General features: G+C 42.0%; 1 protein-coding gene across 3 annotated transcripts in view; it reads right to left on the bottom strand.

The window, feature by feature from the left end:
• The window catches only part of SVOPL (SVOP like), a 101,973-nt gene that overhangs the window by 3,530 nt on the left and 82,572 nt on the right, over positions 1-15,871 (bottom strand). For all 3 annotated transcript variants that reach the window (XM_010356308.2, XM_030933414.1, XM_010356309.2), the window contains one exon: positions 2,796-2,909. In XM_010356308.2, coding sequence (XP_010354610.2) covers positions 2,796-2,909 — 114 coding nt within the window. The remainder of the gene's footprint in view (positions 1-2,795; positions 2,910-15,871) is intronic.

The raw sequence follows: 15,871 nt of genomic DNA, 5'->3' as shown, positions 1-15,871 counted from the left end.
GCTTCAGCCTCCCAAAGTGCTGGGATTAAAGTTGTGAGCCACTGCACCTGACCAACAGTCTCTTTCTAGATAGCGTTTTAGATTTTTAGTTTACCAGACTCCTCAAATCAGAGTTTCTTAGAACAGTTGTAACACAGAATCAACACCACTTTAAAATTATTGACCAGGTTGGTTCGTCCAAATTATTAGGATGTTGTCTGTGTGTGTTGTTGGAAGGAAGTTAAGATTTTTGACATGTTCTCATAAACATTTCTAGAAGCTGTATTGGTGTCAGTCAGGTGGTTTCATATGGTAACCACTCACAACACTGAAGTAGGGGAGTGGGTGTGGCTGTGTATTTTAAGATTTTTTCCAAAGACATGTAGCCAGTTAGTGGCAGTCATCAAGGGATATATGCCCAGACAATTGTATGTATTGAACCTACTTGTTTGTTTAAAAGGTTATAAACAATCAGGCAGAATCATTTCCCCATAGTGCTAAAACCAAGTCCCAGTCAACAGAAGAGGAGAAGTCTTCTAGGTAGATATGACTTGAATAGGAGATTCTAGATGCTGAGACAGGTTTCCACTTCTATGTATCATTATTTGCAAAATTCAGTAACACTAAATTCCTATTTCCTTAGTGTTACAGTCTGGTTTAAACTTTAGCCTCACTACAATATTAGTGTGTCCTTTATACAAGTTGCTCAACTTGTGTCTTAGTTTCCTCATTTGTATAAAGGATCTGATAATCCTTTTGCTTATAAATAAAAGGAAGCATATCGATCATCTAAGTCTCTGGCTTTAAGCACTCAGTGACTGGATCACCTTTCCAAGTAAGGAACCTAAACAAAGCCCTAAATTCACAATTACATAACAGATCACCTAATCTGATTAAAATGCATTATTACATTAAAAATAAACTAGCCTTAAAGATAGGCAAACTAGGCCAGGTGCGGTGGCTCGCACCTGTAATCCCAGCACTTTAGGAGGCCAAGGCAGGGGGATCTCTTGAGGTCAGGAGTTCCAGACCAGCCTGGCCAACATGGTCAAACCCCATCTCTGCTAAAAATACAAAAATTAGCCAGGTGTGGTGGTGGGTGCCTGTAATCCCAGCTACTTGGGAGGCTGAGGCAGGAGAATCACTTGAACCCGGGAGGCGGAGGTTGTAGTGAGCTGAGGTCACACCATTGCTCTCCAGCCTGGGCGACAGAATGAGACTCCGTCTAAAAATATATATATATATATATATATATATATATATATATATATATATGACAAACTAAGCTTGTTTTTGAGACAGAGTCTCATTCTGTCGCCCAGGCTGGAGTACAGTGGCACAAACTCGGCTCACTGCAACCTCCACCTCCCAGGTTCAAGAGATTCTCCTGCCTCAGCCTCCTGGTAGCTGGGACTACGGACATGGCTAATTTTTGTATTTTTAGTAGAGACGGGGTTTCAGCATATTGGCCAGGCTGGTCTCGAACTCCTGACTTCAGATGATCTGCCCACCTCGGCCTCCCAAAGTGCTGGGATTACAGCTGTAAGCCACTGCACCCGGCTGCCTTTTTAATACTCACTAGTGCCTTCCCTGTATCTACTCACAGAAACAAAACATATCAGTATCAAAACAAATATGAATGCATACAAGGTTTACAATGAGTAGAACGTAGCAGAGAGGGCAAGTCACATTCAGCCACAGAAGCACCATGACTCTATAGCCTCAGGGAGAGATGGCATCTCAGGGTCAACTAAACTATGTGACCAGTGGCCTAACCCAACCATTCTCCCCCTTCCCCATAAGCACACACACACGCCCTTGTAAACCAGCTACAAGCTTTGTGCTGAAGACAGGAAGACATCAGACCCACCCCCTGTACTCGGAGGTGACCATCCTTCACTGAATCCAACCATAAGGGCAGGGGTAGGAGAGGCCCTCTCTTCAACTTTGAGCCTGGAAGGCTGTCTTATACTTTTGAGGTAGGGGTGTATGTGTGCGTCTGTATCTGTGTGTCTGTGTGTGTGTGTGTGTGTGTGTGTGTGTGTGTGTGTGTGTGTGTATAATTTTTATTTTTAATGTACTTTGCAAAATAGAGTGAGCAGTCAGTCCTGCTGTTAGTATTGGAAGGCGACTGGCACTGCATTGGAGCTTTTGACTAAGTTCTTCCCAGAGGGACCAGAGGTAAATGAAGCTGGGCCAACACATGAAGACCATGTGACCCCAAGGACAACACAAATAGCTGTTGCAGCTCTGCCAGTCACTTTCAGCTCTGCAGTAAGGCTTACATTCAGATAGAAAAGTGGGAAGGGCAGCTGGGCGCGGTGGCTCACGCCTGTAATCCCAACACTTTGGGAGGTTGAGGCAGGTGGATCACAAGGTCAGGAGATCGAGACCAACCTGGCTAACATGGTGAAACCTCATCTCTACCAAAAATACAAAAAATTAGCCGGGCGTGGTGGCACATGCGTGTAGTCTCAGCTACTCGGGAGGCTGAGGCAGGAGAATCGCCAGGAGGTGGATGTTGCAGTGAGCCAAGATCGTGCCACTGCACTCCAGCCTGGGAGACACAGTGAGACTCTGTCTAAAAAAAAGAAAAAAGAAAAAAGAAAAGTGGGAGGGTAGAATCCCGAGGCCTCTACAACTGTCACTAGGAAAAAAAAAGAAAAAATTCTTGTTATTCAAACCACAACTTTACAGAAAGAAACTTGGTATGAATTACTAGTTATTTTAACTACAGTGATGCCCATATACCAAGTTCATTTCCTCTGGGCAAAAGTGGTAGTCGAAAAGACTTCAGAGTTCCCTGCATCACTCACCTGGAGGGCCCGTCCTTTGGTTTCAATGGGGAGAGTAAATGCAGAAATGGCACATACAACACAGACAGATGAGAAGAGACACAGGGCCCCCAGTATTGAAGCACTCATAAGAACCTGCAAGTCACAAGAGAATTACTCAATTGATTATGTTCCAGTCACCTCTAAACTGTTCTTTATGTGAAAGGGAAAATACAGAGTCACTTCACTAAGATGGTCCTTTGCAGCCACTCTGCAGGTTGTACCCTTCCTGACAAATTGATTTCTCTGAGCCACTCTGGTGTAGTCATTTTGTGTGATTAGGGCCAAGAGCAGGGACTGGCATTAACACACATTGGCCAGGTAAGACCCCTCTTGGCACCCACCTGTCAGTCATCTCCAGAGCCAAGTTTTGATATCTGGAGAAGATGGGGGATCTGCCCGTTTTCCCACCCCCTTTCTCATACCAATTCAGCTTGCTTAACTTCTCTCACTTCATGCTATATCCTCTCTCTGCCAAATATCCATTATCCCTTCAGTCCTGACAGCACGAAACAGGCAAAAGCTTTTTTTTTTTTTTGGAAGAGATGTTATCTCAGGGTCTCTGACAGGATTGCTAATGTGTTTTGTCTGTGGTTATGGAGTTGTGTGACAAGCCTTGTGTGACACCAGAACTCTTTGGTGTCAATTTTTCCACAGTAACTGGGTTTCTGTCCATCTGTACACACGCTTTGGCCTGGATCTTTTCATGCAGATACTGGCTAATTCAGATAACTCTATCTCATACTTCAGTTTCTCTTCTTGGTCTGTGTTCTTGATAGTTCTCCATTAATCTCACAATGACAGTAAAGTATGAAGTGGTTAACCAACAGCAAAGCTCTCCAGAATCATAGAGTAACATAGAATTTAGAATGACCTAGAAACTATCTGGCTGAATACAATTTCTTCCCTTTACAGATGAGCCTAGACTAAGTGACTAGTCTCAGTAACTACTTGTCCAAAGTCACATACAGATCCTGACACACAGCCTAGTGTTACCACCACCACTTAGGTTCCCCTATGATACACAATTTGGGAGTATACCTCCTGTGTTTCAGGGCTGCTGCCTTCCAAAACACTACATAATTCCACTCACCATGCAAACAGAACCCACAACATTGATCTCACTAATTATTTTGCAACTGTCCTAGCAAGTTATAGGTACTATGCTGATTTTTCTCCCAAAATTACAATTTTCCCTAAACAGGAGTTTATATAGCGTGTGTGTGTGTGTGTGTGTGTGTTTACTGCTGGAAGTCTCAGAAGCCAAGCTCAGAAAAGGGATAGAAACCAAAAGGCCAGGCAGCCTGAGCTAAGATCAGATCATGCCACAATTAGGCATGTGTCTAGATTCTGTCATTATTGCTACTTCTATTACTGGACACCAAAATTCTCGCCACCACCAGAATAAATCCTAAATTATCCCCACTTTCTATCCTTATACCACATTTAAAGTCCTGGGTAGTGTGAGACCCAGATGAGTTGAGTTTGGGTCACCTGACTGTGTTCCAGCAGCCAGGGTCAGGGAGAGTAACTGCCTAGGCATTCTGGCTTCCCTGACGCTTCGTAATAAGACTCCACAATCCACTAGATGTTACCAGATATTTTTTGGATAAATTCTACCTAACTTTACTGAAGTTAGTTTCTATTGTTTGTAAGCAAGAACTCTGAGTCATACCTGATTATAAAAATAATCTTGGAAATGTGTTAAAATGCAGATTTTCAGAGACCACTCCAGATTTACTATATCAAAAGTAAAGAGATCTGTTGTTAATCTCGTCTTCTAAAAAGCAACCCAGACTAGGGATAGAGAGACATTACATAATGACACAAGGGTCAATCCACCAAGAAGACGTAGCTATCCTAAAGGTTATACATCAAACAAAAGAACTTCAAACTACATTCAGCAAAACTGTTAGAAATAAAAGGAAAAATAGACATCCACAAATAGTTGGAGACTTTAATACTCCTACCTCAACAATTGATAGAACTATTAGACAGCAAATCAGCATAGAACTTTATGACACCATCAAGCAATGGCATCTAACTGACAGTTGTAGGACAGTCCACCCTATAACAGCAGAATACACCTTCTGTTCAGGTGCCCACTTAATGTTCACCAAGATAAGCCATATCCAGGGCCCTAAAACAAACCTCAACAGATTTAAAAGAATTGAAATCATAGAGTGTGTTCTAGTCCTAAAAGGATGTCAAGCTAAGAACAGGTAACAGCAAAATCTCCAAACACTTCTGTGTAATCCACGCACTAAAGAAGTCTCAAGAAAAATTAAAAATACATGGAATGGAATGAAAACACAACAGTTAAATTTATAGGACAGAGCTAATAAGAACAAAAACAGAGTACTTAGGAGTAAACTTAACAAGAAATGTATAAGAAAATTATAACTCTACTAAGTACATAAAAAAATCTATTTCAGTTCTTAGGAAAATACAATCTTATAAAAATGTAATCTTCACCAAAACAATCTGTAATTTTAATAGAAATTAAAATCCCAACAGGATTTTGAAAAAACACGAATTCTAAAGTTACCTTGGCTGGGCAGAGTAGCACGCACCTGCAGTCCCAGATACTTGGGAGGTTAAGGCAGAAGGACCACTTAAGGCCAGGAGTTAGAGGCTGCAGTGTTCTATAATTGTACCTGAGAAGAGTCCCTATAATTGTACTCCAACCTGAGCAACATAGCGAGATCCATCTCTAAAAAAATAATAATAATAAGAGATACAGAAATGTCAAAAGACAAATTACAACAAACTTTTTAAATAAACTGGATTCCTTATGTAGTAAAGTAATTTGAAAAGAATTAACATATAAAAAATTAGGCAACTTCTGAAAACATGTGGAGGTATAGGGAGTCAGAGAGGCTATTTGCCTAGGAGAAATTAAAGTTGCATTTGTTAGCAGTGTAGTGTTGGTGCTGGAATAAAGAGATCAGTAAAGCACTAAGTCACAAAATAGATCCAAATATCTATGGGCATTTGGTTTATTATAACAGGGACATGTTTAATCATTTGAGGGGAGACAGACAAGGATGACTGATGGCCTAGGAGCAGCCAGCTAGGCATTGTTTTGTTGCTTTTTAAAGCTAGATCCTTACTTCAGGCCTTGTGTATAAATAAATTATGAAAAAATCAATTTGCTGGGCGCTGTGGTTCATGCCTGTAATCCCAGCACTTTGGGAGGCCAAGGTGGGTGGATCACCTGAGGTCAGGAGTTTGAGACCAGCCTGACCAAAAAGGTGAAATCCCATCTCTACTAAAAGTACAAAAATCAGCCAAGCATAGTGGTGCACACCTATAGTCCCAGCTACTCAAGAGGCTGAGACAGAAGAATTGCTTGAACCCGGGAGGCAGAGGTTGCAGTGAGCTGAGGTCACGCCACTGAACTCCAGCCTGGATGATGGAGCGAGACTCCATCTCAAAAAAAAAAAAAAAAAAGAAAGAAAGAAAAGAAAAGGAAAAAAATCAATTTAAAGTTAGATGAAACACTGAAAGCCTCTGAACTTTCAAGTTTTATAAATATTTGCAGAAATATGAACAAGTGATGGAGGCCATGGAAGCCTGACAGAAAACAAACACCTTCAGTGAAAATAATTGGTAAATTTACTACATACAAATTTAATATTTTGTTTGCCAAAAAACTTGATCGTAAAACCAAATTAGAAACATCATAAAAACATCTGTAGTGTGATGACACATGGCTAATAACCTGCAGAAAAATTGCAAATTACATTAAAAATTTCATAAAATATAAAAAGATCGTAAATGAAAGCTGCTCAAATTGATTAATAATGAACAACGTGCAAATTAAGACAAGATATAATTTATCGTTCACCAGATTGAAAACGGTTTAAAAACTCACTATCCCTGGCCAGGCACAGTGGCTCACACCTGTAACTGCAGAGCTTTGGGCAGCTGAGGTGGGAGGATCTCTAGCTAGAGCCCAGGAGTTCATGACCAGCCTGGGCAACACACGGAGACCCTATCTCTACAAATAATAAAAAAAATCAGTCAGACACAGCGGCACACACCTGTACTCCCCGCTACTCAGAAGGCTGAGGTGGAAGGATCGCTGGAGCCCAGAAGTTTGAGACTGCAATGAGCCATGATTTTGCCATTGCATTCCAGTCTCGGTGACAGAGTGAGACACTGTCTCAAAAGAAAAAAAAAATGCTATCCCTTTTGGTGATGATGAAAACAAATGGATGCTTGTTTAACAATGTGTTTATAGACCTGAATAGTCATTTCTCCAAAGAAGCCATACAAATGGCCAAGAGGTATATGAAAATGTGCTCAACCTCACTGATCATCATAAATTGATGCATGAAATATTTTATTTTAGGAAAAAATAAACCTAGTTAGAAATTAAAGTAAAAAATCATGGCATTAAGGATGTGAAAGAAGGTTGGGTGTAGTGGCACATAACTGTAATCCCAGTACTTTGGGAGGCACAGATGGGAGGATCACCTGAGGCCATGAGTTCAAGACCAGCCTGGCCAACACAATGATACCCCATCCCTAAAAAAGGAAAAAAAAAAAATGTACAAGAGAAAATCATCGCTAATATAGAGGAAAGGCAAAGAACCACAAGAGAATTCTCCCCAAAGTTCAATGCTAATAAATTTGAGTGAAGGATTCAATAAAAATGTTTCCTGACATTTACTTAAAAAAAGAGATAAAACTAAGAGAAACAACCAAAGAAGAAACAGAAGGACCAAAGAACCACATTCTCCAAAGTGCCAGGATTCCCTCTTTCAAACCTCCAAGCAACAGAGTCTAGAGAGAAAAGAAAATCTTCCCATGTCTTTTTAATAAGAGTAGAATGAAGGCCAGGCATGGTGGCTCACGCCTGTAATCCTAGCACTTTGGGAGGCCGAGGCAGATGGATCACCTGAGGTCAGGAGCTTGAGACCAGCCTGGCCAACACAGTAAAACCTGGTCTCTACTAAAAATACAAAAATTAGCCGAGCGTGGTCGCAGGCGCCTATAATCCCAGCTACTTGGGAGGCTGAGGCAGGAGAATTGCTTGAACCCAGGAGGCAGAAGTTGCAGTGAGCCGAGATCGCACCATTGCACTCCAGCCTGGGGAAAAAAAAAAAAAAATGGAATGACAGTCATTCTGGAACCTAACAAGATAAAACACATATCCGCAAACAGTGCCAGTCACCATCCATTTAAGAGTAGTGATTCAAAAATGACAAATACTGTCAAATAAATCTCAGTAGTTCACCAGCTGAGGCAAAGGCTCTTGCTGAGTGGGAGTCCTCGCTGGCCACCCAGCATCACAGTCCCAGGGCTCTCCCTCACCACTCTGGCTACCTTCAGGTGTTTTCCAATCAACCCCTTGCATCTGCTTCTCCAAGGACTCAAATTCATATTTCAGTAAAATAGTTGAATACAAATAAATTTTTTAAAAAATAGCCAATTAGAAATCATTCGCAAAATGTTTTGAGCACCAGGGCACTCAAGTAAGAGGTATTATGTATGGTGGGAGCAAGGAACACAAAAATTAGCAAACTATGCACACGTCCTGGTCCTCATGGGGAGTAAAGTCTATTGGAAGAGATGGGCAATTACAATATTGTTGCAGTCATGTTGTCTGAGGTATTACCCGGAGTTCTTGTCTCACGACCAAGAAAATTACGGAGTGTGGACACCAAGGGTGAGGTTGGAGAGAAAGTTACTAAGCGGAAGAGGAAAGCTCTCCACTGTGGAGAGGGGATCCAGAAGAGGATTGCCATTTTTTCAGTTGAATACAAAAGCTTTTATAAGAAACTTCCCTATCTGTGTAACTTCCCTTATCTGTGTAGCTACTTGTGTAACTGCCCTTATCTGTGTAGCTGTGGGCATGTCTCAGGCAAGCCTCACTTCTGTGCAAGTTCCCACAGAGCCCACTGTGGACATGTCTGTGGAAGTGGAGGAAATGTTTCCCCAGGAGCCTGCTCATTACACAAAGAACAAAGGCATTTCTACATTGGGACTTGCTCCCTTCTCTGTGCAGCTACAGCTTGATTTTTCAGGTTGTTTCTCTGTTTAAAAGAATTCTACAGGCCGGGTGCAGTGGCTCTCACCTGTAATCCCAGCACTTTGGGAGGCCAAGGCAGGTGGATTACCTGAGGTCAGGAGGTCGAGACCAGCCTGGCCAACATGGTAAAACCCCATCTTTACTAAAAATACAAAAATGAGCCGGACGTGGTGGCAGATGCCTGTAATCCCAGCTATTCAGGAGGCTGAGGCAGGAGAATCACTTGAACCTGGGAGGCAGAGGTTGCGGTGAGCCGGGATTGCACCATTGCACTCCAACCTGGGTGACACAGCTAGACTCTGTTTCCAAAAAACAAACAAAAAATAGAATTCTACGGAGGACTTGCCTTAACTGTCTGCTTAACTGTTTTTTTTTTTTTTTTTTTTTTCCATTCTCCTCTCTCACTACAATAAGTGATATGAAGGAAAAGCTCAAGGTGCCATAAGAGCTCACAGCAGGGAGGCCAGACGGGTTCAGGGAGAGATGTCAGGAGTTTAATTTCAAACATACTGGGTTTAAGATGCTTTTGAGACATCCAGGTGAAAATGCTGGGGAGGTGATCAGGTGGATGAATCTGGAGTGGGAAGCAAGGCCTTGTCTAGAGATAGAAGTTGGGGATTCATGAGTAAGTCACTGGTAACTAAAGTAATAAAATGGATGATATCATCTCAGTGGAGAGTGAAATAAGAAACTATAAGGTTCTAACATTGAGCAATAAGAAATCCACAACAAAAGAAAGAGTAGAGGAAGACAAGTCACAAAGAGATGTGGAAGCAGCAGCCACAGAGGTCGGAGGAAACCCACAGAGTGCAAGTGAGGGAGCCACCAGAAGGGAACACGAGATGCTGGAGGGAGAGCACAGCCAGCAGTCCCTAATGTGGGTCAAAGGTCAGATGAGATGAGGGACTAAAATGACCTTTGAACCTACAGACATGGAGGTCACTGGAGACCTTACCAAGAATGATTTTGGTGGAGTAGAGATGGCTACAGCCAGTTTGGAGGAGGTGAAGGAATGAGTAGAAGGCAGGAAATGAAGCGGAAAGAGAACCCTTTTAAGGAGTTTAGCTGGAAAGAGGAGAAAAGCAATAATGAACAAGGTTGATTTTACAGCTTGGAAGCTGTGGCAGCTGAAGCACATTAAATGCTGATTGGAAGCATTCAGCATCAAGGGATAGATAGAAATCACAGAAGAGCTACCATCATAAACTCAAAAAACGCAAGAAGCTCAAATGAGAAAGTATTAGGAATGCATTCAGTAAGCTGGTTGTTTAAAAATCGATATTTAAAAAAATCCATTCCAAATAGTTATCTGTATTTAGATATCTGTATTTAGATAACTATTTGGAATGGATTTTTTTAAATATCGATTTTTAAACCAGCTTATTGAATATATTATTATCTGTATTTAGATAACAATTTAGAATGTTAAAATAGAAGTTATAATGAAAGAAAATAATCTATTCCTAATAACAACAAAATGCCATAAGATGCCTAGGAATAAACATAACAAGACACACAGGATCTATTTGAAGAAAACAATAAAATCCCAGCAAGGGCCATAGGAGGAAAGTTTGAACAAAGAGAGAGACAAACCTTGTTCTTGGATACGTAGACAACGCTGTAAGAAAAAAGTCCATTTTTCCTCTATTAGCCAATACACTGAAAACATTAACAATCAAAATGTTCATAGGATTTGGGCAGAATGTTACTAAGTGTTCTGAAAAAGAGCAATGAAGTAGGTTTTGAACAGCCAGTTTTTAAAAATGTGTATAAATCTCATTAGAGTAATAGAAAGAACTCGTCACTGACAAAAGTAGACAGATCAATGGACGAAAATAGCGAGCTAGAAATAGGCCAATTGTGGGAACATAAGCAAACAGACATTTCTAACCTGTGAGTGAAAAATGGATTTTCAATACATCGTGTCAGAACAGCCGGCTTGCCGCTGGGGGAAATGTACAGCTGTTTCCGGCACTGGACCTCACGCCTCAATAGACGCCCATGGCTTGAAGAAGGCACGGCAGGGATATCTGGGTCAGAGTCTGGGTTGCATTCACTTTGTGAAATGTGAGTAAGTTGGACACTTATAATGTGGGCACTTCCACGTGTCTATTAGACTTCAATTAAAAGTGTACACTCCCGCCTTGCCCTCTCAAAAAAGAAAATGCCATAGAAGGCCTGGAAGAAAAGAGGTGTGTGTTTTTATAATCCTAAACGCAGACTCCAGAAATATAGAGAAGAAATACTGATACATTGGAGTGTCTATGAACCCCACACAGAAAAAGGAGAACATGAACAAGAATGAAAGACAAATAAAAAAACTCTGCAACGTAATTGCCAAATGCGGAATATTTGTAATATGCCAGAAAAATTGCTAAAAATCCTTTATAGACACACCCCCCGCACACACATTTATATACATACACATTTATCAGAGGCTCTTACAAATTCATGTTTTAAAGACTGAAGTGAAAAATGGGCAAGTACCTGAGTGGGCAAGCTAAAAAAAAGATAAATTGCCCAATTACAATATGAATAAGAACATTCAGTACCATTCCTAATAAAAGAAACACTAATTACAATAATCAAGAGGTATCATTTATTGCCAGTGAGATTGGCAAAGATGAAAGACTGACATCTGTGGCAGATATGTAAAGCAACAAGGCTCTCAGGCACTGGTACAAGCTCGTCCAAGAGGACTTGAGCACAATGTACCAAAATGAAAGCAAGCAGACCCCTTCACCTACCGATCCAATTTCTAGGGATTCACCCTAAGGAGATAATTGCATAATTGGATAAAGATGTAAGCACAGCTGGGCCCGATGGCTCACGCCTGTAATCCCAGCACTTTGGGAACCAAAGTGGGAGGACTGCTTGAGCCCAGGAGTTCAAGCCCAGCCTCCAACCTGGGCAACATGGGAAGACACCATTTCTACCAAAAAAAAAAAAAAAAAAAAAATAGCAGGGTGTGGTGGTGAGCACCTGTAGTCCCAGCTACTCAGGAGGCTGAGATAGGAAGATCATGTGAGCCCAGGAAGTCAAGGTGGCAATAAGCTGTGATTGCACCACTGCCTGCCAGCCTGGGCAACAGAGTGAGACCCTGTCTCAAAAAAAAAAAAAAAAAAAAAAAAGCAAGCACAAGGATGCTCATTACTGTTTTTTGTTTGTTTGTTTGTTTGTTTTTGGGGGGTGGTTGTGGGGAGGGGGATAGAGTCTCGTTCTATTGCCCAGGATGGAATACAGTGGCATGATCTCAGCTCACTGCAACCTCCACCTCCCAGTTTCAAGCGATTCTCCTGCTTCAGCCTCCAGAGTAACTGGGATTACAGGCACCCACCACCACACTCAGGTAATTCTTGTTTGTTTAGTAGAGACAGGGTTTTGCCATGTTGGCCAGGCTGGTCTCTAACTCCTGACCACAAATGATCTGCCTGCCTCGGCCTCCCAAAATGCTGGGATTACAGATGTGAGTCACCTTGCCTAGCCTTATTATTGTAGTTTATATTAAAATTTTTCTGAAATAGTCGAGATATTCAATAATACAGAACTAACTGAAAAGTAACTTTTGGGATATACATACAATGAAATATTTTTCAGTTTAATGCTTATTTTTTATATTTATGGACATGAAAAATGTCTACAACATATGAACAAAATATCTTTTTCTTCCCTTTCCTTTCCTTCCTTCCTTTTCTTTTCTTTCTCCCCTCCCTCTCCTCTGTCCATACATAAAAAAAAAGAGAGAGAGAGAGAGCAAAAGAGCAGGCTATAAAAAGTACTATGATATTTGGGTGAAATTTATACTCTTTTTTTTCATTTGAACCTACATCACTAACAATGTATATGCATATTTATACACACATACATAGGAAAATATATTTTAAAAGCCTCATTAAAATATTTATCTTTGTTATCATTAAATGGTGAGATATTAGTAAAGTTTCAAGTCTACTTTGCAGGTTTTTATGTTTTCAGGATGGAAGAAAAAAGATGGGGTTTCACCATGTTGGCCAGGCTGGTCTCAAACTCCTGACCTCAGATGATCAACCAGCCTCGGCCTCGCAAAGTGCTGGGATTGCAGGCATGAGCCACCACAACCAGCCAGAAATGTAAATTTTTTACGCAGTCAGGTTTACCATCTTTTCCTATATCTTTATAGTGTAACAGAAAGGGTTTTCCAAAATTCTGAAATCTCCTCTTTCACGGCAGTAATACATGGCAATGTGAACTGAGAGTTGTCTTATAAGATTGCGCTACCCTTTCCCTCCTCCAATTTACTCTCTGTAAGCAACTAGAGTGATCTTTTCATTATCTTTTTATATTTTTGAGACAGAGTCTTACTCTGTCAGCCAGGCTGGAGTGCAGCAGCACGATCCTGGCTCACTGCAATCTCGGTCTCCAGGGTTCCAGCAATTCTCCTGCCTCAGCCTCCCAAGTAGCTGGGACTACAGACGCATGCCACCACGCCTAGCTAGTTTTTGTATTTTTAGTAGAGATGGGGTTTCACCATGTTGGCCAGGCTGGTCTTGAACTCCTGACTTCAGGTGATCCGCCCACCTCGCCCTCCCAAAGTGCTGGGATTACAGGTATGAACCACCATGACAGGCCAGAGTGATCTTTCTAAAAAACAAAACTGATCGTATCCCTCATTTGCTTAAAACCCTTAAAATTTTCCCCACTGCTCCTAAGGTAAAATTCTAAAGTCCTTAGTATGCCTGGAAGGCACATTCTGTCCCTGCATTTCTCTCCATTTGGCTCGCCAAGGCTATTTTCTATTCCTATAACACACTGATGTCCATCCCACCTGGAGGCCCTCAAGCCAACAGTCATTCTACTCGAAATGCATTTCCCTTTACACAGCAGTCAGCTTCTCACACTTCAGATCTCAACTCCAATATCACCTTCCCAGAGAGGACTGCCTAAAAAAGCCTGTCACCCCTTTTACTCATTACCACATTACCTCCAAAGCCTAATCACAAACTGGAATTATTTTACATTAATTGCTTATTGATAAAGTACCCAACTTGAACGTAAGTCTCTTGAGGGCAGAAACCTTGTGGTGGTGTGCTGTCAAATGTTCAACAGGTTCTCAAAAAACCCAAGGCCCTGACTTACATCATTTGTCCATTTCCACAGTGCACACACTACCACCATGACTAATTTCAAACAAGGTGACATTAACCAGTTTGCAATTTTTCCTGAAAATTTAACCATCAGCTTTCAAAAGCCAGCCCAGGCCAGCTCCGGCACACCACTGGCACCTTATCTGACTTATTGATTACTGCAAATAAATAGAACTCAACAATGGCAGGCACAGAGGCCAAGTTCAATAAATGCATTGAACATTCAGTTGGGATGAAATAATTCTTGATTCTATGCTAACAAATAGACTGTAGCTAATTGAGTCTCTTTTGGTGCTCTAACTGCCAAACTACATAAGAAGCCCTCGTCCAGGCGAGGTGGCTCATACCTGTAATCCCAGCACTTTGGGAGGCCGAAGTGAGTGGATCACGAGGTCAGGAGATCAAGACCATCCTGGCTAACACAGTGAAACCCTGTCTCTACTAAAAATGCAAAAAGTTAGCCAGGCGTGGTGGCGGGCGCCTGTAGTGCCACTTGAGGCGCTACAGAGGCTGAGGCAGGAGAATGGCGTAAACCCAGGAAGCGGAGCTTGCAGTGAGCCGAGATTGCACCACTGCACTCCAGCCTGAGTGACAGAGTGAGATTCTATCTTAAAAAAAAAAAAAAAAAAGTCCTCTAAAACTTGTAGAGAATTATTCCAGAAAGAACTTGTTGAACGATCACCAAAATAGGACTCTGAATTAAGGAATTCTCCTTCCTCCTAACAGAGTCTCTGTTTGTCTACTTTGCTTTCTTCTGAAACCTGAAAGGCTGAATTATTTCAGCTAGAAAAAGCAGAGAAGTCAAGCAAATATATCAGAGTTTGTAGGACGCTAGAAAAAAGCTAGTTCTGCTGAATTTTGGCAGCATTTCAATTTTTTGTTTGTTTTTTGAGAGACAGAGTCTCATTCTGTCGCCCAGGCTGGAGTGCAATGGCGCGATCTCAGCTCACTGCAACCTCTGCCTCCTGGGTTCAAGTGATTCTCCCGCCTCAGCCTCCTGAGTAGCTGGGATTGCAGGCGTGTGCCACCATACCCGGCTAATTGTATTTTTAGTAGACATGGGGTTTCACCATATTGGCCAGGCTGGTCTTGAACTCCTGACCTCAAGTGATCCACTCACCTCAGCCTCCCAAAGTGTTAGGATTACAGGCCTGGGTCACCACGCCCGGCTGGCATTTGAACTTCGAAGGGGTGATAAGGTTGAAGGGATGAGGCTGGAGAATTGGGGATGACAGCTATGCGACTGACAACAACGGAAGTGAGTCAGGCAAAGAGGCTGCTTAAAAGTTTTGCTAGAGTCACAAATGGCGTAAACCCACTGACAGTGGGGTTTTCCACTGACATCTCTTTGAGGAGCTTTTATAGAGACTTTAAATGCTTTTCAATGCCTTTTTTGGATGTTGACCCATCTCATTTGATGAAAACACCATGTGAAGTCTGGCCACAAGGGAGAGGTCTTGGTTGCATTACCCAGATCACAGCCACACACCGTGGGGCTGTAAGGGCCTGTGCTGCAAGCCTCGGGTAAAGCCCAAAGCCATGGATGTGCTGAAAGGACGTTAACCATCTGCAGTAGGTTCCAGCAGTTCACACATCACTGAACCAACGGATGCCTGGTGTTAGGCACTGGGTGCTTTTGTCCCTCCAAAATTCATAGGTGGAATCCTCAATATGATGGTATCACATTTGGATGTGGGACCTTTGGGGGTGATCAGGTCATGACGGTGGAGCACTCACAAATGGAATTAGTGTCCTTAAAAAAAGAGATCACAAGGCTGGGCACAGTGGCTCATGCCTATAATCCCAGCACTTTGGGAGGCCGAGATGGGGGATCACAGGGTCAGGAGATCAAGACCATCCTGGCTAACACGGTAAAACTCCGTCTCTACTACAGA

The sequence above is a fragment of the Rhinopithecus roxellana genome, chromosome 6 (assembly GCF_007565055.1).
Source record: "Rhinopithecus roxellana isolate Shanxi Qingling chromosome 6, ASM756505v1, whole genome shotgun sequence".
Classification (NCBI taxonomy): domain Eukaryota; kingdom Metazoa; phylum Chordata; class Mammalia; order Primates; family Cercopithecidae; genus Rhinopithecus; species Rhinopithecus roxellana.
The sequence above is the reverse complement of the archived record's forward strand: the minus strand, read 5'-3'. Positions and strand labels throughout refer to the sequence as shown.